Source organism: Felis catus, chromosome E2 (genome assembly GCF_018350175.1).
Source record: "Felis catus isolate Fca126 chromosome E2, F.catus_Fca126_mat1.0, whole genome shotgun sequence".
In the NCBI taxonomy this organism is placed as follows: domain Eukaryota; kingdom Metazoa; phylum Chordata; class Mammalia; order Carnivora; family Felidae; genus Felis; species Felis catus.
The window spans coordinates 38,135,193-38,157,480 of NC_058382.1; the positions used below are offsets into that span (position 1 = coordinate 38,135,193).

General features: G+C 37.4%; 1 protein-coding gene across 7 annotated transcripts in view; it reads right to left on the minus strand.

Annotated features, from left to right (window-relative positions):
• CDH8 (cadherin 8) overlaps nucleotides 1-22,288 on the minus strand; it is a 362,718-nt gene that overhangs the window by 161,904 nt on the left and 178,526 nt on the right. For all 7 annotated transcript variants that reach the window (XM_023244993.2, XM_019819837.3, XM_023244991.2 and 4 more), the window contains 2 exons: nucleotides 7,609-7,776; nucleotides 3,171-3,358 (listed from right to left, as the gene is read on the minus strand). In XM_023244993.2, coding sequence (XP_023100761.1) covers nucleotides 3,171-3,358; nucleotides 7,609-7,776 — 356 coding nt within the window. The remainder of the gene's footprint in view (nucleotides 1-3,170; nucleotides 3,359-7,608; nucleotides 7,777-22,288) is intronic.

Consider the following 22,288-nt stretch of genomic DNA (forward strand, 5'->3'; position numbering starts at 1 on the left):
TTAAGAAATGACAAAGATGAATGTTTCCCGCTAATGACCACAGCAGCAAGAACAAATGAGTATAATGCTGATGGATGATAGTTATGTGCATTTAAGCCCATTTGCGAGCCTTAATGGGATCACTCTCCATTCCCTCAGATTCAACCTGTAAATTTTACAGGCATTTATTGATATCTGTTTATTATACAAGCTCAGTGAATCTAATCTCCTATTGTTTTGTTTTGTTTTGCTCATTTCACTTGGAATTCACAAAATATTCACAGTCATGAATTGTGCCATCAAAATTTCACTTCAGAGTCATAATAAAATTTTACTAGTGGTGGCACGACCTGAATACCAATCAGCCAGTTAATCGGGCCTCTGCTGGTAGGAGATAAGGCGGCATCGAACACAATCTCTATCTGGGAAGAATATTTTATCATTTCTGCAACAGTGTGTGAAATGTAAAGAACTAGAAATAATCATTGTTTAGTCCAAGGAGACATTATAAAGCATAATTTAGCACTAATCCCAACAAAGAGTGTTTTCTGATTTCGCTTCTAAAATCACCGCTGCTCTACTGATCATGTGGCTAAAATGAGGTTTATTATTTTTTAGGGTATTCTTAGAAGGTCTCTATTATAAGTTCTGGGCTCTGAAGCAGGTGGGCATATAAAGAAATATGTATGCAGATACATATTTATCAGTGTTTATATTTAGAAGAAGGAAGGGCGAGAGCAGTATATATATAGATAACTAGGTCTGGCTGTGCCTCCACCAACCACTTAAAAGCAATTTGAAATTACCTCACTGCTCCATTACTGACAATACTTCTGACATATTAATATCTCATTCCTTAAAAGCCCCTACGACTTCAGCTAATGACCTAGGTGAAGAGAGTTAGGTAAAATATTTAGTTCCCCTAAATACTCAGAAGCCAATCTGTGTCAGATTCCTTACATTGCAATTCTTGTCAACTCGTAATATTTCAGATTTCATGAATAAACGTCTGTCAAAGTTCAGAGAGACAATTTAGGTGTGAGGTGCAATTCTTCACAATCTGCAATGCAGATTTTTAAAAAAATAAATCAGAAGACAAGCTGGCATTAGGGAACTCTTTCAGAACTCCTGTATAAGCTTAAAGATGTATCTTTATTTCAAAATTGGGGTCGATCTTTCTACTTGAATTCAGTTCTAATGGGACTCGGCTTTTGGGGGAAATATTTTCTAGTAAACAAGGCATATAGTCACTTCCCTGTCTATTCTGAAATTCCTAGGCACACGTGGCCACGAATAGACGATTCAACATCAGCAATTGCAAAAATTTGCCAATCACCCCTATTGTAACTATTTTGCAATTTCAAATTCCTCACAAACACTGTTAAGTGTAGCAGATTATGTTCTGTTTATTTCTTAGTTCAACATAATGACAATGTATCCAAACACATCCCTAGTGTCCTTAGGATCTTATCAAACAGGAGACCCACGAATTATAGAAATATGACTCCCTACATATTGCTCTCTCCATGAAAATACATGGGTTTCTCAGTGTCAAAACATGTAGTATATAGTTCCACGTTTATGAATAACAGTGAATAAAACTATAACACACGGCTAACTGCTTCAGTTTATAAAAGCACCTTATGGTAGCAAAGGATGGCAGTTAATAATAACAATAAAAATGACATTAGGAATCATTAGCTAAAGAAAATGTGGCTCTGGGTTATTCAATAATTGACTCAAGCATAATTATACTGTATTCTATTTTAAACATGAGTTTTTAAATACTTTCCAACTCTTAACCTAAACTCAAGCCAGGTAGAAAGCTAGTGTTGTTCCGAACAGAGTTAAAATAAATGCAGCCTTTTTTTTTTCCGCTTGAAATTAATTAAAAAAAAATTCATTGATTTTGTATAAAAAGTATGTCCAGGAAACTCCATGTTCATAATCTTACTATCTCTCCAAGGGGGGATTTTGAGAGCATGGCCGTTGGAATCACGTTCTTGTGTAACATGATGGAGAGAATTAGATAGCAAGCTTGGAGCCACATGAATATAATGCTGATCAAGACAGGCTCCCCACAGTGTGCTCTGCCATTTATATTCTTATTCATGAACACACACATCTAATTAAAATTAATTTGTACTGTTTTGTGAAAAAGATTCAAAAAACAGTATTGAAAAAAATACTCATGATGAGGATAAAAGGATATTTTCCCTTGCAAAGTCCATGCCCATAAGATAATGAAATGCATTCTACATATTTTTTTATGAATGTAGGTGTCATGATGATAAATAAATTCAGAAGCTACTGTACAGAATTTTTCACATCTATCACAAAAGAAATGGCTGCTGGCAAATGCAGATACAATAGCCATACATTATCTGTACTACTCATCTAGATGTTTCTTTCTCTCGTGGTAGCCCCACACCCGGAAGCAAGGCCAAGAGGAGCTTCGTTTACCATAATGCTTGGACCTTTGATGCATGGTTTGGAGTAACCAATGGTAGGAGGGTTGGCCCTGCCCTTCTAGTGCTAGAGCTGACCAGAACAACTCAGGCTGACTGTTTTGTCTGTCCTTGAGTTTCTCTGAAAGTAGAGCCTGCAATAAAAACTTGGGAATCTTCAATATATTTTGTGCAGATATTCCAGGAAGCAGGAGTGTGGAAATGGGGAGAGTTCTATAGGGAAGGATTAAAGGCCACTGAACTTGCCACCTCTCTGGGCATCTTAATCTTTTTCCTACTGGGAATCCTCTTAAGAACCATAGACAATATGCCTCAGAATAATGTCTTCAATGAATAAGAACTGTCTACCAATCTATGTCCTTCATTGCTTGAGGGTGACCTTTTGAGTGTTGACTTCCCTTTGTGACGAGGGTGCTCTGCAAAGGAAGTGAGACAATTCCTTTGGCTTAGGGAAGAACACTGAGACATAGATGAGGGGAAATAATGGGTGAGATGGGATGCTACCAACACCACCATGGTAACTGGTTGCCCCCCAGTTAGCTGAAAGGGAAACTGGGGCCAAGGTTATGAGGTGCAAAAAGGACTCTGCTTTTTCACAACTGAAGAAGTTAAACCTCTACCAATCCTAAGATTATGTCAGGAAGTCCGCTCAACCCCTGTCAACTTCAAAACTCAAGTTTCAAAGACGTCTTTGGAAGACGAACAAAATCTTCCTTAGCTTACCTTTCTTAGCCTTATAATACCATCCTGGGCCTGGGCATCAGAAGTGATTTCAAAGAGCGCTGTTCCATCTCCATCAATGATGTCGTAGGATGACTGTGCATTTTCGCCAATATCTTGATCGTTGGCCTTTACCCTTCCTATCGCAGTGCCAAGAACCACATCTTCTGGTACTGAGAAGTGATACAGACCTTAGGAAAAAAACAAAACAAAACAAGACACTGAGCACTGCACAACTTCCATTCATTTACTGACCTATTCAGCAAATATTTATTGGGTACTTTCTTTGTTCTGAGCACATCTACAGATATTAACAGGACAGTGATGGAAAAGACAAAAATATCCATTTTGCTGCGAAATGTACAATCTTTTAAATGAGTCAAAGAGTTCCCAGAAGAAGAAGTGATCCCTCTTCGAGACTCTTCTGAGATATAAAACTTATTCAACTGTATGTTTACCAAGCATATATTTGGAGCAAATTTACATCGGGATATGAGGGAGTCTATGTGAATGTTCTTTCCAATTTGCTGTATAATCACACCGGCTGCCCATGGGGATATTCATTGTTGCCCAACATAAAATATTACGCTAATTTCAGCACAGAAAGATGTAATGTGTAACACGCTGAAAGTCACTTTTGAAGTTACCTTTATATTTACAGATCTGTAGACCATTTTTGATAACATCCAATTACTAAACTTCTGCTGTGCCCTGCAGCAAGCTGTTCAGACACATGAAACAGTCCTCCTGTTACTAAAGTCCTCATTGCTCTGAAGACCAGAAATCCTACTTCCAAGACTCTCTAGGCAAAATACAATCATAGTGTATGTTCATTCTCCTGTGGGGCCAGTAAAACGTGTCTGATTAGTGGTATCAGTCCCATTTTTACTCAAATCACTTTAGTTGTTGTATTGGTGTCACTCATTTCATTGGTAGAGGGAAGAGACCATAACCCCTGGCCATTACCACTTCAGTACACACCAGCCCCACATCTAACTGCCAACTCCCGCATTTCTTGCCTGAGGCTTTTTTTCTGGCCTTCAGAACCCATTTTGCCCACTGCCTGTCAGGCCTTAACTACCAGAAAATTAATGCCCTCTCAGAAGCAGCCCTCAAAGACTCACACAACTTAGGATATAGAATCCCAGGCTCCTCCCCTTTCTGGTAGGGTAACCTTGAGCTATTTCTTTTCTTTTGTCTATTTACAGTGTTGCAGAGTTTCCCTGATGGGATAAAGCTGCAGTTCCCCCACAGTCGTAGCCGGCTTGATAATGCACATTATTGGCTCTCTATCCTTCACTCGCACACATCCTCACTTCCCCACTGGCGTTTCTTGGGATCATCTCCAAGATAAACTACTTCTAATCAAATTCCTGTCTCAATGCCTGTTTGTGGGGAACCCAAAGTCAAGGCAATCAGGAAGTTTTAGTCCCGCTGGAACCAAAACAAGGGAATAAATAAATATTCAATGAGCTATAAAACAAAAGGAAAAATTAAATCTAGACAACATTACCCAATTCTAGTTGGAACTCAATCACTGAGTCCCTTGGATAAACTAGGTTCATTCTACCCAATCTAACAAGATTATTTCCTATGATGGGTAAGGTTTTCTTCTAGCACTAGCACACTTTTATTTAATGATGAAATAAAAATGTCTCCTCGAATCATGAAATTATGGGACTGGGGAACAAAAATGTTTTCCAAATAGTTTTGCCATAAGGTAGGCACTGAAAATCCACACATCCAATACAAGCCTCCCAATTCTCTCATAATTAGTGTAATGATTCCATTTCCTTCAAACTTTATATTCCAGTTAAGGTTTGAGATGATCCCTCTAGGTATGCTTGTTAAGGCAATAAGCCAGCAAGGGGCTTCACCTTGCTGCTAGTCCTACATCAGGGAGCTTTGGGAAGCCAAGCAAATGGAACATTTATCCATTCCTATTCTGCTCACTCATCTCTATTAGTGTGATCATAGTTAATAGTTATTACTCCTAAGAAAGGGAACACTTTTGAAACTCACCTGCCACTGCTGAATTGAAACAATCATTTTCTGAGAAAGAAGAGTTGCATATTAGATCCTTAACTATAAGGGCAACCGAAAAGGAAAGAAGAGAGCTGGGGAAAGGATAGGAGAGATGGTATTCTCCATTTCAATAATTTGGTTAAAAAGGGTTGCATTGTTATCAGATTTATGCATAGCCAGAAGTGAAAATGTTGAAATTCCTAATGAAAATTCATCCTTTCTGTTCTTTTTACCTTTGGTTTTTTTTCTGCAGGTAAATTCTCAAAAATACCTTAAATGTATCATTTTCAACACCCCCCCCATCTGTCTCTCTCCCTCTCCCCCTACCTCCCTCTTCATCCCTCTCCCTGCTCTTCTCTCCGTTCAGTGGCACCTGGTTGGCTCAGCTGACTGAGCATCCAACTCCTGGTTGTGGTTCAGGTCATGATCTCACAGTTTGTGAGATTGACCTCCACATCAGGCTCTAGAGGCTGACAGTGCGGAGCCTGCTTGGGATTCTCTCTCTCTCTCTCCTTCTGTCTCTGCCCCTCCCCTGCTCATGCTTGCTCACGTTCTCTCTCTCTCTCTTTTAAAAAATAAATAAATAAACTTTAAAAAATTCACCTAAAAAAAAACCACAACAGGTTCTCCTATGGTATTCCCTACCATAGCAAATAGCACCAGTATGCATGTAATCCCTCATTGCAAAAATGTGAAAACTCACTTCTTCAACTGAGAATACAACATATCCTTAAAGTTTTGTTATCATTACCTCTTAAGTATCTGTCACACCTATACACCTTTCTCCAGTTCCACAGAGACCACCCTGGTGTGCTAGCTCTGCCATCACTTTTTACATGAATGCTTATGCACACCCTTCAAGTGGCTGCAGTGTGGAGAACACATTGGAAGGAGGCCAGATTTCACTTTCTCTAATTTCCCTGGATTCCAATTCTATTACTTTACCTATAATGTAAAACCTTTTAATGGCTTCCCAGCAATCTTAGAATAAAGATCATGATACTCAGAATGGCCTCCAAATCCAAGTATGGCTAACTCTTGCCTAACCTAACTCTTTAGACTCTGTGTTCCAACTGTAGTTGGATTTTTGTAAGGTTATTTATTTACTGTGAAAGACAGTGGGGAGGGGCAGAGAGAGAGGGAGAGAGAGAATCCCAAGCAGGCTCTTCACTATTAATATAGACCCCTTCACAGAGCTCAATCTCATGAACCATGAGATAATGACTTGAACAAAAATCAAGAGTCAGATGCTCAACCGACTGAGCTATCGTGGGGCCCCTATTATAAGATTCTTTTAATTCTCACCTAGGGCCATATACCCTTCTTTCACAGGACTTTGGGATATCCTCTTCCTCCCATTGCCATGACCACACCCCCACTTCCCTAGTTTCATCTTGTTCCAGCTAATTCCTAGTCATCACTCATGTCTCAACTCAAGAGTCTCCACATCAAAAGGTCTTCACAATGCAGTTTGTCAGAGTATTTGGATAAGTGCTCACAAGAAAATGGTTCTGTGGAGCACCTGGGTGATTCAGTTGCTTAAGCACCCGACTCTTGATTTTGGCTCACGTCATGAACTCATGGCTTCATGACACCCAGCCCCACATTGCATCGGGCAGCATGGAGCCTGCTTGGGATTCCCTCTCTTCCCCTCTCTCTGCCCTTCCCCTGCTCATGCTCAATCTCTCTCTTTCAAAATAAATTAAAAATTTAAAAATAAAAGAAAAAAAAAAGAAACTGTTCTGTGAGTGTACATAAAATTGGAAAACAATGATTGTCTCCCTGATTCATAGATGGTGGCTGCCTCAAATTTTGTTGAGATGCTTCTGAGGCAGAGCCTGGCTTTAGTAAGGATGAGTAGGATCAGTGATCACTGATGGCTGAAGGAGCCACAGGAAGTCACAGGAAAGAGTGTTTATTTTTGCGGCCAGTATACTGTACACGGCCTATCTGCTTTCCCCTCCTAAGGCATTACAGATGTGGTTCCTCTTATACAACAAAGTGGGACTATTGATAGAGCACTATCTGAGGTGCATTGTAATTACTCTCTCAAGTTCACAAGGGGAGGTACCAGGGAATGGAGAACTAAGCACAATTCTTGCAGTCAGATGTTCTGTAACTGACTGGTTCTAACTATTAGCTACACTATTTACTATACCCTAAATATTTGGAAATTTTCTCAACTTCTTTAAAATCTGTAAAATGAGAATATATTTATTACCAAAATGACAGGAGAGTTGGTTGTTTCATATCTATGTGTGTGTATACACACAGACACACACACATTGGCATACCTTGCATATAATAAACATTCAATGATTGCTGTCAGGTTTTTGGATATTGCTAAAAATTAGAAAATAAATTAATATGAAAACATTGTAATTAGATATTCACCCAGTGTAGGGAACAAACTTACTTTGGGCAAATTTCGGAGGATTGTCATTTACGTCGGTAAGGGTCACTGTAAGTGTTGTGGTCCCAGACAGGCCACCAGAGTGTCCACCCATATCTTTGGCTTGAATAACAACCAGGTATTCCTCCTTGGCTTCTCTGTCCATGTTGGGAAGGGCAGTTTTTATAATTGCTGAGGGGGAAAAATGGGAGAATGACTTTCAGGAAGACAGCTCATTCAAAATGAATGTGTGCATCTCTGTCTCTCTCTCTCTCTCTCTCTCTCTCACACACACACACACACACACACACACACACACACACACACGCCTACATCAAGTCCCCACTCAGATAATCTTCTGTTTTCTTTTGCCTTTTAACTGGTGTGCACCAGTGATGCCAACACTGAAAGATTTCAGTCACAGACATTAGTGGCTAACTTGCAAAAATACATTTTATAGTGTATAAAAAAGAGAACTTGCAAAAATATACATTAGAAAGTAAACTGAATGGCATACTGTTGCCTACCAAATTAAAGTATAAATCAAAACATGGCCTCATCTACCCAGGAAAACCCTGGAAGTGAAAGAATCTTACAATTTATCACAGACTCCAGTTCTCCTACAAGAGGAGTAAATACATAAATAGCTTGAAGGCTCTGAGGTCAAAGATAAATTATTCTGAAGCTCACAAATACATCAGAGAGATGAAAGAAATAAATGCATTATTAGAATCAACTCAGATGAATAAAACACCAATCAGAATTAATGTAGGCGAGTGTCTAAATCCAAAGGTACTATTCAACATTTCTATTTTAATTAGTTAGCTACATTTTCTCCATTGTAAAAGTAATACAAAATTTAGAAAAAAATTAAAAACAGAGAAAAGAGAAAGGAGGTAAAACATAAGATCATACAAAATAAGAGAACATCGTCAGTGCTAAAATGTTAGCTTTTCCCTTTCTGATATATTTTCAGGGTTTCATCCATCTGCTTCTTTATGTGTTTCACCAGTAATTTAATATTCTTGTTAAAGATACAAAATTTGGGTAGATGCTTCTGAAGTTATTTTGAAAGTCTTTATTTAGCCCTCTCCTTACTCTCATACCTCTTTTTATAGATAAATATTGCTAACATTTTGATGTGTATAATTTCAAAGCCATTATATGTATATTCATACAAATGTGTATATGCATATAAACATTTAACCACAAATGTGGTCATGATACAGGCACTGTTTTGGGACTTTCTTTTATCACAGAATAGATATCTTTGAGATCTCTTTTGTTTGCTCACTAGCATCTAGAGGTCCAACTCACTACTTCTTTTAACTGCATGATTGTTCATTTATGAACATACTATCAGTGGATATTCCAGTTATTTCCAGTTTTTCCCATTTCAAAGAACAATGAGATCCCTTACAGTGGTGACACTATATTTTTTCGGTGTTCTGCAGTTTTATTTAATTCTGTGTCAAAAAATACACCCCCACACACCATATTGGTAAAAGCCCATAATAAAAATTATTGTGACTAGCCCAAAACATTCTTGTTGAATAAGTGTGAGTTATGTCTCTGGCCCAAGTAATATAAAACTTTCTGGATTAAAGAGAATTTCCCCTGTATTTCTAACCCCAGGGATATCCTACATGTTTGGTTCAAATGGAAGATGGGCCACTATCTGGCCATTTCCAAAGTTGTAATCCTGTGGGTTTTTTTTGTTTTGTTTTGTTTTTGTTTTTTGGGTTTTTTTTGGTTTGGTTGTTTTAACTCTTATGATCTAATTAAATCATCTGTCTGTAAAAGATTTACAAAGAGTTCAAGTCCCTGAATTATTCAAATAGCAGGCGAGGCACAAGAGTACCCAGGGAAATCTATCCCACCCAGACAATGTGCAGGCTCTAAGAACAGCTGTGAGTTCTGATGTACTTTATTACACCTTGAAATCACTTTTATATTCAAGACTCCCATTCAGGGAGCACTAATTGGTTAACCGTGCTTATTTGGAAATATTGATAGTAACATAATATTTTTCAATATAATGGCTTATTTCAGGATTTGATCATATCAAAATATAACTCGTGAGCTAAGACAACAACAACAAATAAAGCCTCATCATTAGCATGATGGGATGCCAATATGGCTATTCTGCTATGGATATATATTTCATAACTCAGAATACCTTCATTATGGGCCCAATTCCAGTAGGAAGCATTAGAAAATTGTTTTACTCCCATGACATTTACACAAGTGTGTGTCAAGTTTAGGTACCATCACATTCTAAGTTCATCATAAATTAAAGCCATCCTTTGGACTTTGGAATATATAACATCTAATAATCAGAGGTAACTGATATAATTACCCAAGGAAGGCATTATTTTTTTCCCCCAAAGAAGTGGATAGGTTGAAGTCTATGCAAGAGTCCTTTCAGGTTACTTCAGGGGAATAATTTTGATAATTTCCTCAGAGTCAGAGAAGTTTGGTATGTATTATTCTCATCATTTTTTAAAATACATCATGAGAGTGTAAATCAAAAAAAAAAGACTGTGATATCTCTCAGACATTCGAAATTAAAATAATATTGAGGCTCAGTTAAAAATAGCATACTGGGCTAATGTGTATGAGTTATATCAAAATATATGTGAAGCATCATGATGAGAGCCTTGCTTAAATGGGACAAAAAGAGCTCCATGGGTCTCCACCTATGTTTACGCCTTCCTCTATAAAAGCAAGCAGCCTCACACTACCTTATAGGCATATCTACTGAGAAGCTGGAGTCCCTTTACAGATGCTCCTTCATATTGAAGTCAAGCAAGTTTGGTTTCTTATGTTATTCTCACACTTAACTACTTTTATTACCATGAACAAATTATTAAACTCATCAGGATTCAGTATCTTGCCCTGTCAAATGGTGATAATAAATAAGCCGTCCATTGCAGTTATACTAAGATTATGTGAGATAATTCATGTAAAGTTCTTCACACACACTAGTTATCCAACTATGCTACTCCCTTTCCCCGTTTTCCTTCCCAACCAAAATTTATTTAAATGTCTCTTTGGATGGTGGTTAGAGTGCTGAACATTCTCCAATTGCCCCTCCAGATCCACTTTCCAGCATTTCCTACCTATTCTTGGCATGGGACAGTGACCTTTATGGATTGCTTCAACGAACTTCCTTACTTTCTGACTCTGCATTAGATTCAACCAACACACATTACCCAAGGAGATTGCGAGGATGTAGCAGGGCGAAGTTCCAGATTCCCCAAATATCCCAGTCACATGTTTGGCCCACTCTATGGTTAGTCTTTTCAGGTATTACTAGAACAAAACTCTAGTATCCAATAGATGCCCCAATCCCTTGTTCTCTCGGGTCTAGGGGTAATGATCGCTCTTCTGCTGCTAGGCTTGAGGTGCTTTGTTATCCTGTGATGGTCTCTCTTAACCTGGCCAAGGTTTTGTCAACAGTTACTTATTAAACTCTCCTCAATTACCCCATTCCTTCCAAGACCCTATAAAATATGGTCAGCATACTGGTTCATTACCCAGGTGTCAAAGATGTTTCCAGCACATCATTGTTAACCACACATCTACAGTTCAAAGAGTACTTCAATATAAGAACACATTGCTGTCTAAAGGGCTATTCTTTGAGATGGCAGGGCAGGCTCTTTGTTTCCCCATCAGTAAAAAGCGAGTAAGAGCTATTCAGTTAAGTGAGTTGCTCAAGATGACCCAGCCAGAAAGCTGTACCTGGACGTCTTCACACTTTCTCTTTTCTTAGACAATACTTGGAGTGGGTTTTCTAATTTCTAAGACAAGCAAGGAGTCTCCACAAGTTTTCTTTAGGGCATGCAGCACACTTCATGGACTTCAGTGCAAAACCGCATAATGAACAGCTCTTGTTTTCTGAGCTGCCGCTAGGCTCAATCTCATAATTAACAATGACTCATTAGAAAATTCAAGAAAGAATTTCTGGAGCATTTTTCCTGCTACCTGGTGGCCAAAAAGGCAGGCTAGGAAAAACCCCAAGTGACCTCAACCCTCCCATTTTTCTCCTTGAGTTGGGGCATCTCTACACTTGTCACTGAACCTTTTTTAAAATTTTATTCAAAAGGGAGATCATGTCACCTACGTAGATGTTGTAAGATATTGATAAACTCCTAAAATACAAGCTTAAAGTTGCCTTAAAAGTTCCATTTCTCTCCTAAATTATATCCTTTGGTTCACATGTTCTCCCACACTTCAGGCTTTTTCTTTTATCGACAAAGAGGTAACTTCTTTATTTTAAAAAGTATTGTTTGGTATCAAATACCACCTCGCAAAGAGCAGAAAATATAGTAAGTTCTTTTTCCTCTCAGATTTGAGAAGTCAAAAATTTTGACCTATGATACTAAAAAGTTACCGAAAGCCTCAGTTAAATGGCATTTTTATCCAGTTTCAACTTTGATTTTCAAACAGCATACAGGAGATCCCTACATCCTTTCTGCTGAAATAAACCAATTTAAAACACTTTTGATGGTGTTAATTTCAAATAACTTCCCATTCCCAAAGAATTGTGTCCCTCCTTTTTCACCAAAGTAGTCAAGCAAAATTAGTGCTCGTGTCTTTCTACATGTTCATAGTCACACATTTTTGATGTCCAGCAGTGTTCAGCAGATTAAATATTATACCTAAACTTCCATAATATCAGTCTGACAACAAATCAGAGTTTTCAATTTTATGGCAAGCAGTATCACAAAATGCTTTCTTCTGGGGTAGTGAAACTCATTGACGTTGGCATTTGATAAATAGTCTCACAAAGAAAAAGAAAATCAACTTAATTAAATATGGTAATACCAGGATTGACTTGCAGTTGATACAATTAAAAACATTACATCTTTTGGGGTGCTTGGGTGGCTCAGTGTCTGGCTCTTGATTCAACTCAGGTCATGATCCCAGGGTCATAGGATCGAGCCCCATGTCAGGCTCCATGCTGACTGTGGAGCCTGCTTGGGATTTTCTCTCTCTCCTTCTGTTCCTCTCCCTTGCTTGTGCTGTCTCCCTCTGAAAATAAATAAAACTAAAAAAAAAAAAAAATCTTCTTTCTTTGACTTTTGTAAATTTCCAACTCAGTAACGGTTCTAGTATTTATACTTAAACCCTTTACCTAGTTACTCTAGGATAAATCATGGAACATCCTTGGGAGAAACCTTTTCTTTTTCTTGAAAATAAGAAGCTCTAAGATTTTGAGAAGAAAAAACACACATACACAAATTGGTGTAAAGGAGAATGAGCCTGTCCTGCTGGAGTCTCAATAGCATTAACTATAAAATAAATTCAGAAAAAGGAACATAAATCATCACATTTTAGAAGAATTTCCCTCAAACTTCATTTTGAAAATCTAATCTAATCAGAAAATTCATGAGAATTAATGAGAACAATCTATTCTCCATGAGTTTAATTCATTGGAGGTTCTGAATCTGACACTGGAGAGCTGGGTGGGAAGGTTTGGGATGGGAGGTGAACCCTGGTAACAGAATTAAGAAGGAAGAGGGGGAATCACCTTGCCCTGCAACCGGTACATATTACCCTACTGTGAATAGATTTTCCTATATTTAAAAGACAATATTTTTATCTTAATCTTATTCATTCATATGGAGATTTCCCTGTTGCAGTAGTTTAAAAATCTAAGTCCTAGGTTGGCCTTAAGTTCTTCCTAAGTGCTAAACAGCTGTTCCTTCTGTCTCATTATCCAGGGAGTATTTCTGATTAGAATCTAGTGTCAGTCATCTCAAAAATTTAAAACGTGTGTGTGTGTCTGTGTGTGTGTGTGTGTTTCCCATTGTCTTTAATGTTATCATTTGAGAAGCATTTTGTATCCGTCACGAAGACTTCTTTTTATAATTTCTGTGATATCACCAGATTGAGAGGCTTCACGAGAAAGGCAAGGAGATGCTGATTAACTCCTTTGTCATTCTGAAGCCTGATTACTGTAATTCACTCTTTGCGGGTTTCCCAGATTGTGCTGTACAAAGATTGCAGTTGATATAAAATGCTGTGCTAGACTCCTCTTTTGAATAAGACTTGTTGAACACATTATCCTGGTTATGAAACCACTAGCTTTGTTATTCCCAAAACTCTTGCCAATTCAATGTGCAATTATCATTTTACTATCTGTGAAACAAAAAATCTCTCATTTATGAGATTAAGTGGTACAAATCCACCAGGGAAAAGTTCCTTTTGGGGACCATATATTGTACCCACAACTCTCTGCTCTGCCATGTGATTTGTACTCTATGCTGCTATGTATGAGGGGTAAAGGATATACAATCAGATATATATCCACCTTATCACTGAATTATAGCTACAATATAATAAGTGCAATAATGTCAAACTTGCACAGATATACCACAAAGGAAAAACAAATCATTAGAAAACTCTTTAGCTTCCATAGTGTTCGAAAATGAACTCTATAAGGGGGCACCTGGGTAGCTCAGTTGGTTAAGTGTCCAACTTCAGCTCAGGTCATGATCTCGCTGTTTGTGAGTTCGAGTCCCATGTCAGGCTCTGTGCTGACAGTTCAGAGCCTGGAGACTGCTTCGGATTCTGTGTCTCCCTCTCTCCTGTCCCTCCCCCACTCATGTTGTCTCTCTCTCAAAAATAAACATAAAAAAAAATTTTAAATGAACTCGATAGGGTTCATTTTCCCTTGTGACTACAACTTATGAATTAGCTAGAAAGGTAATGTTCGATAGATGGATGATAGGTAGATGTAAAGATAGATAGATAATAGATGGATAGGCAGATAGATACAACAGTCTGGATTTAGAGAAACTATATTTCTCATATATTTCTGGTGCTTTTGTAAAATATCACAACATAATTGTGAAGCTAATGAGTTAAATGTATCAGGAATCAAAAGCTTATTTATATACTTTCATCTGGTATTTTTAAAACTAAGAATTTATTTCAAGGAAATTATAAATTTTCCTTTCTCCAGATATCTCAAATGTTTAGAGTAAGATGTTCACTTTTTTACATGATATTTTGAAAACTGTCAAGCAATTTAAATATGCAACAGTAGGGAAATATTAAATTAGTGGTGAAGGTTATAGAAATCAAACATATACAAAGTTAAGCGGATGTTTTAAAATTATGTTCTATAATTCCACAGCAACATAAAACATTTATAACAATTCTCAAATTTTAAAAATAATATATGAAATGATTATTCTATATTATAATGTGCTTATAAAATTTGGCAAAAAATACAAACAAAGATAATGTGACATGTTTTTATGAAGAAATTGAAGCTTGTCCCCTCCCCCAAATCTCCCAGTTCTTTGTAATGGAAAGCACAGGACTATAGGTATTAGAAAATGAGTTCTGGTGTTATATAGATGAGAATTTATTTTGATATGAGATTACCAACAATGTAATGTAGTGATCTTGGGTAAATCACTAAAACTCCCTGAGACTTACCAATATCATATGTAAAAGGTTATTAACTGTTATACAAGAATTTAAATTTGATATTATTACATGAAAAATAAAAAGCCAATGTCTTCCTTTATACATACAGAGATATATGACACCTCACAAAGATATATGTAAATGTACGTTTTTATATTTATTTTTACATACACATATCTAATGTGTGTATATATATATATATATGTATATATATACACACACACATAAGTATACTCAAAGTTATATATACATCATTTTGTATATATATTTTATAAATATATACATATACATATATATGTATGTAAATAAAAATTAGGTATCAGTTTAGTGATAATAATTAAACTTACCTTAACTTAAAAAATTAGAAACAAAGACTATATTCAGTGATGCTACAATGTATGAACATCTCTTATCAACTTCAAAATAGTAATGTCCCCACAGTGCTTTCCAGGTGACAGACAAAAATTTTTTTTGCATTCAAATCTCTACTGCATGATTTGTACCCAAACTCAACTTTTACTATAACATTCTACACAGCATATGCCCTTGATTCCCCAGATACTTACCTTTCTTCAGATTTTTCCAACAGACTTTAGCACCTTCACTATTCTGTGTGGATAATGCAGTCTAGACCACCCTTGCCCTTTACTAGGCCTCTTAAAATTCCATCCATCCATTCAGGCCCAGCTCTGGTGTTTCAGAGGCTAAGAAGGCTTCCCAGGTAGTGCTAATTACTCTCTTCCTTTCGATCTTCTGCACCTTTGCTAGCCACTTTCTCATAGCATTAACTTTCAAGTCTCTTCTCCTCTTCATCACTTCCCCTAGGATTTCAACCTGTGCTGATAGTAAATCACTGTAGACAGAAAGCATGCCTCATTCATTCCCATGCCCAGAACCAAACACAATTCCTGCACATGATAAGTATGGACAATTATAGGAGAGAAAAAGACAATACAAGGGAGAAGAAGAGAAGGTAGAAGAAAGAGGGAGGAAAAAAGACAAACAAAATAAAACATTAATTGGGGGCTTTTCCAGTTGCTCTGGGAGCTCAGAGCTAGACTATGGAAGCATGCAATATTAATACTTGTCATGTCTCAGGGACCAGATGCATTTTTTTAAGTCTTGCCACCTCCAAGGCTCAAGGGAGGCTCAAGGACTACTCCATTCCATCCCAAGGGTCATGATCAGTTTGCCAAGAGAAAGGACCTGACACTTCAGTGAATGCTGGTGAGGAGAGTGTGTTTTTCATATTAAAGAACCTAAGTGTTCTCACTGCTCCTCCAGGTATTTTACCTGTTTCGTAATTGACACTTGTATTTATTAAATGCCTCAATATAAACTTGTGGTATAGTTTCTACTATTTCAGATAGCCTCAGGATTACTCAGAAAAAGGGGTGATGCTGATGAGTTCTGCATCCTGTAACATTTCATATACATTTGTGTGTTTGTATATGTATATACATATATATGTATATTCATATATAGATGACATCTGATTTTTCCTAAAATAATTCATAGGAAAACTTAGTTGGAAATCTATTGTCACATGAATATTATGGATTTTGAATGTGGCTCAGCAATGGAAAATGTTTTAGGCCAGTTCATAACAGACTGTGGCAGAACAAAGGCTCAAACCTGGGTCTCTAGAATCTTAGTTATGATGTGTTAATAAAATAACGTACTCTTTTTTGCTAAAAAACATGTCTATGTAGTGCTTAGTGAAACATTTGTCTAACAATCATCTCCGATGCTATTACAGCATCTTAACGTGAATCTGTTTGACAGACGTGACTTCTTCACATAGATTTTATATATTAACCTCTACCTGACCTTTCACATTTGTGTTTGAAAGCTCTTACTAGAGAACAGCAAACTTGAGAGCTTTAAATCAGAACACTGAGAATCATTCAAGTATCTCAATATGTACAAAATGCTTCCTTATATGTGAATTTCCTGTCTTGTAAAGCAGTGTATTCTTTGACTAAATAATTATAACTTCTTAACTATCCCACTCTGTGGATCACAGACATGTCTACACCCATTTCCTTATGGGAGAACATATATCATAGATTGTAAGCGAATTAACAATGATATCCTGTCTCAATATTTTTACACACCCTGTGCATGGTGACTTTAGTGCATGACTGTTCTGTAGCTCTTCTATTAAATAATTCTGCACAGGCCACCATTTGCAGCATCAACACATGGCTAGCCAATAAATGATGCTGCTCAAATTGCCAATTCTGTTACACTGCAATACTTGCAATTATTCCTATTCAGAATTAAGGTGAAATTTCTTTTCCCCTAAATGAAAACACTTCCAGGGACTCCTCAATCAAGTGGAATTATTTCTGCGAAGAGCATGATGGCACTATTCTTTCCTTAAGCCATAATTCCAATAACTAATTATATGTATAAAAAGTATGAGTGGTTTAAAAAAGCAACGTGAAAGTCGCTAAAAAATTGGATGCTTTCTCCTAGCAATTGAGAACTTAAGCAGATGAGAATAACAGGGTTGTAGAGCGGATAAAGCACAGGCTTTACAGTTGCCTACTACGAAATGGAGCCAGGATTGAGACCTGCATCTAAATAGACTGAGGTCACTCTTTTCAACCCAGAACCTCAGTCTCCTCATCTAGAAAACGGAGATGGTATCACCTACCAGACATTATATGAAGTAGCATCTAACATTGTTCACAGAGCATAAAAGACACTCAAATTTTAATTGAATCGATATGATCCTTAAATGGTCCTGATTCCTCTCATGCACCATTGAAACTTTCTGGCCCCAGATATCAGTCAGACACAGCATGTCATATGGATCAAGACTTGGCAACACAGACAAGCAGAATGTGCCATTTTAAGAGCTCTGGATTTGATATCGGACAATGAGATTTCTGACTCCTTCGCTTCCAACTCTTGTAAGTAACCTGAGCAATCTCTCAACATCTTTGAGCTCCTGTTTCCTCTTTTGTTACACAGAGATAGTATTTACCCCATAGTTTTTTTGTTGTTGTTTTATTTCCGCACGATATTATTAAAGACAGGGCATGTAACATATTTAGGCAATAACAAAATCATAATTTGCTGATCACTAATACTACTCCTACTCTAACTCCCAGTAATACTATATTGTTGCTGGATGACTATGAAGATCACTCACAATAAAATAGCAATACTTCATATCCTACTGAGCCTTCTTTGTTCAAGGTCCTACACAGGTACACAGTCCATGCGCAGGTAAGGTGTTTAATGCAGTGGCTGACAAAGAGTAGTCACCCACATAGCTCTTATAATAATTTTCATCATCACCTCATCTCTACATTTCATGACCATATCTATTACAGTTCCCATGAAAACACGAAGAAATGTGAACTTTTGTGGTCTTGGTTAAATTATTTGTATTCTGTGAGTTTCAACATGGCTGAGACAGTAATAGATCTAGTGCATCTCTCAGCACTTCCCATTATATCAACGTGTCTCTCCTATACTCTGGAGGCTTTAGACGATCACTAACTGCAAACTTGAGAGTAATCTGCTTGGTAAGTCTGCCTGTTAGCTTCAAATGGCAGTCAGTGCTGTTTCTCCTTTAGTAATCTCTAACTCAGAGATGCTAAATCAACTCAGTGACCTCCCTCAGGGAATTTCCAGTGACCCATTAACCCTGATTTGAAGGATCTATGCAATATAGAGAGTAAGACACCGGCCTTTGCTAATAAAATGTCCCAATTAGCTAAATACTCAACCTCAAATTTCTAGAGAAGTTTCTCACTAATAATCAACCATGCCTTTACTCCATGAGGTCACTGCATGTTCAGCATCAAATGATCACTGTGTGATTTCTAGGTGTGACTAAGTTTCCTACTCATATAATCAGAATCCAGGACTTCATAAATGTGGGGCAACAATTTTCTTCCATTGCTTTAACCCAGGGCAGAGGGGCACAGCAGCTTCAATGAAATGTGCCACAACGGACATCAGACATCATCATGCCGAGAACTTGCCTCAATTCCCTTCAAAATAAGAATCAGAAACAAGATTGGGCTCAAAAGAAATATTCTAGAATTTCCTACCATTGGCATGTTTCTGCTACATTTTCCTTGTCAGCCAAAGACTCATAAAACATAGAGATGTACAAATGTGAAAAGTGTTGAAGTACCTAGAGGGGTTACATATTAGAATCACTGAAAATTCTGACAACTTGATTTGTTTAAAATCATCTGAAGGGCACAGATCTCACTACTATCCCTGGATAATCTTCCCACGATACCTTTTGTACCTTTTAATCCAATACTCTCCTTGACCGCTTTGTTGCATTCTGCAAGTTCTGCTTTTGAAATCCTCCTACATTCTTCTTTGGGGATGCAGGCTCTTTCTTCCCAGCAGAGTGACTTCTCTCTTTGCCTTCACATTCTCTCTCAAAATAGAATTCTTCTCCTCCTCCACCCCTCATGTGTCTTCTCAAACAATATTGCTACGTGATTCCCACTTAATCAGGTCAGTGTCTGTGCAAGAAGCACCATCAGCTCCCTTCCTTTGGCACAATACTCACCCCTCCTTTCCACTCTTATTATCGTGATCTATTATCATTATCTTTTTTATTATTTTTATTCAAAAAAACTTTTCCCCACTCAAAATTATTTGTACTCAGGCAGCTAATGCCTTTCAGCTCCCATTCATGGACCTAAGAAGGCAGGTGGCACAAAAATGCCCTATGCTCTATTTCGCACTGGATAAGGAGAAGTAGTAGCATAGCAAAATGACAGACAAGTAATAAATCTGTCATTACACAAATGTTTGTGGAGGACTACTATATATCATACACTGTTTCAGGTACTATAGATATAGTGGAGAAGACAGATAAGGAGGCTAACTTCACAATTCTTGCATTCTAAGTATAAAAGCTGGGGAATGTATTGTAATGTGCAGAGCTACATTACACAGGGCAACCAGGCTCACAACTCATTGGCTTTCCGGGCCCCAGTCTTTTAATTTGTAATGCTGGGACAGTGAAACTTACTTTGCAGAAAAAAAACAACAACAACAATGAGACAGACACAAGTCACCTGCAGGAGCTATTCATTACCAGTGGTTCTCATATACATAGGCCACATTTAACTATGATTAGCCCAGGACATTTCTGAATATTGAATTCCAGGTATGATTATGCCCCATCATAGAGCAGCAAGCATAGGGAAATGGATCTCTATGTCCCTCTAGGACAGAGATAATTAGACTTATGTTAACAGGAGGCCATCTCACTTCCCTAGAAGACAAGCCAGAGGCAAAACCAGTCAGAATGTAAAAGTGAGGTAGATGTTCTAGTTAAAGGAGTTACCATACAGAGGGTTAGTAAGAGCAGATTTTTATGGCTCTATTGTTCCCTTCAAGACAGTTGTCACGATACATCAGAGCTGTTTCTTCAAATACATTAAGTGGCTCATGATTTTTATTCTCTATATTAAAATAAAAAACTGCAAGAAATAAGTACATCTTCTTTTTCCTGCTCTGGATGTTTAATAATTACATAACAGTCCTTTTTTCTTCCTCTTCCTGGTTCCTATCAATCACTACTTGTTTTCCATTTTTTCCTCTTTTGTGGCAATATATATTCTTTTTAATGGTTTTGCTCCAAAAAATCTAAATGAAGACACATATTATGGGAATACATACTTTGTGTGAATGCATGAATGAATGAATACTGAAATTCTACCTTCTCTATATGGCCGCTTCCCACAATTCAGTTCAAGAGATTCTCACTGACTACCTCCTACTCGCTATGCATTAAGCTAGGTCGAGGGGTCTGCACTGAGATTCTCTGTAGAAGACGTACCCACAGTAGGTGAAAGACTGCTTCCTTCAAACTCTCAACCAGTTGATTGTGGTAATTATAGAAACTGGGCTTTATATATTTATCTGTTTTTGACCTTCCAAAAATGCAAAGAATGCAAGCCACTGATTCTGAGAAATTTGCCACCATTACTTGCATAGTATCACTTTATGCAGTGTGATGATGAATCAAACCATCTCTAGAAGTAACCTCTGGGTGTACATGAATGCAGCACAGTTAAAAGAAATCATGTGATACAGAAAACCTTTTTGGACTAGGACAAAAGAATAAATTTGTCTTCAAATCTCACATTTGTGTTTTCGGTGACTTCAAGTAAGTCACCTACCCTTCTCTCATCATGAATATCCTGTATTAAAAGAAGACCACTAACTCTTTGTTTCTAACAAGGTCAAAGGATTGAATCAGGGGAATATGTGTGAGGTTGCCTAAAAGACATGTTTTTCCTACTCTTTAAAAGTATGTACAGCATGATCAGTGATTTACTTAAGGTCACACTACCAGGAAATGATGTTAGAATCCAGAATTTTTTACCTCCGGTTCCAATATTTCTCTTCACAAGCATGAATGTATCTAAGCAATAGTGTGTTCTTTCATCCATCCTTGTTAAAAACATGTATTTCCTGAAAACCTATAGAAAACATCCAAACATACTGCATTATAGTTAGAGGCATATTGTAATGATCATTCCCAAGATCTTTAATTATTCTTCCTTCTCTTTTTCTAGAAATTGTTGCCAAGTGATCGCCCCAAAGGGGTCCAAAGATAAGAGGATGCTGTTGATTCTTTCTCAACTCAGCATTCTTTCAATAGCTACTTGCCTAATCATTTCATGTTCGAAAGTTCCCAAATATTTTCTATATTTAAGGGCAAATAAAATTTCACTAACCTTACTAGCTTCATACATGCAAATAATCTGTTATTAGGAAGACATTATAGGGGTCCATTTCTGGTGTGAGTGAAATTAATAGCCAAAGAAGTCTCAGGTGAAGGAATCAGGAAGATGATAAATAAAACCAACCTTTCTTTCTTCCTGACTAGTCTTCCATACTTAGGCTAAATCTTGCCAAATACTCCAAATTTAATTCTAACTTCTTACTACACCCATAGCAAGTTAAGAGTAAAGAAGCCACGCTACCAAACTTTCACCCCCTTTAATTCCTCATCTTTGCAAAATCTTGGATAGTATCATTTAAATCAATGACCACTGAGAGAGCATCTCGGAGGAAAGAGGCACTGTCCTAAGGTTTGGAGATAGAAAGATAAAGGAGGTACAGTTCTCTGGACTGGAATGGTTCACAAGTCAAAAGATGAGGCAGGTGTGAGCAATTGCCTATAAAATGCAACTTCACCCTTTCCTATTTTGAATGTTGCTATCATTTTATGCATCCCTCTATTGTAACATTTACT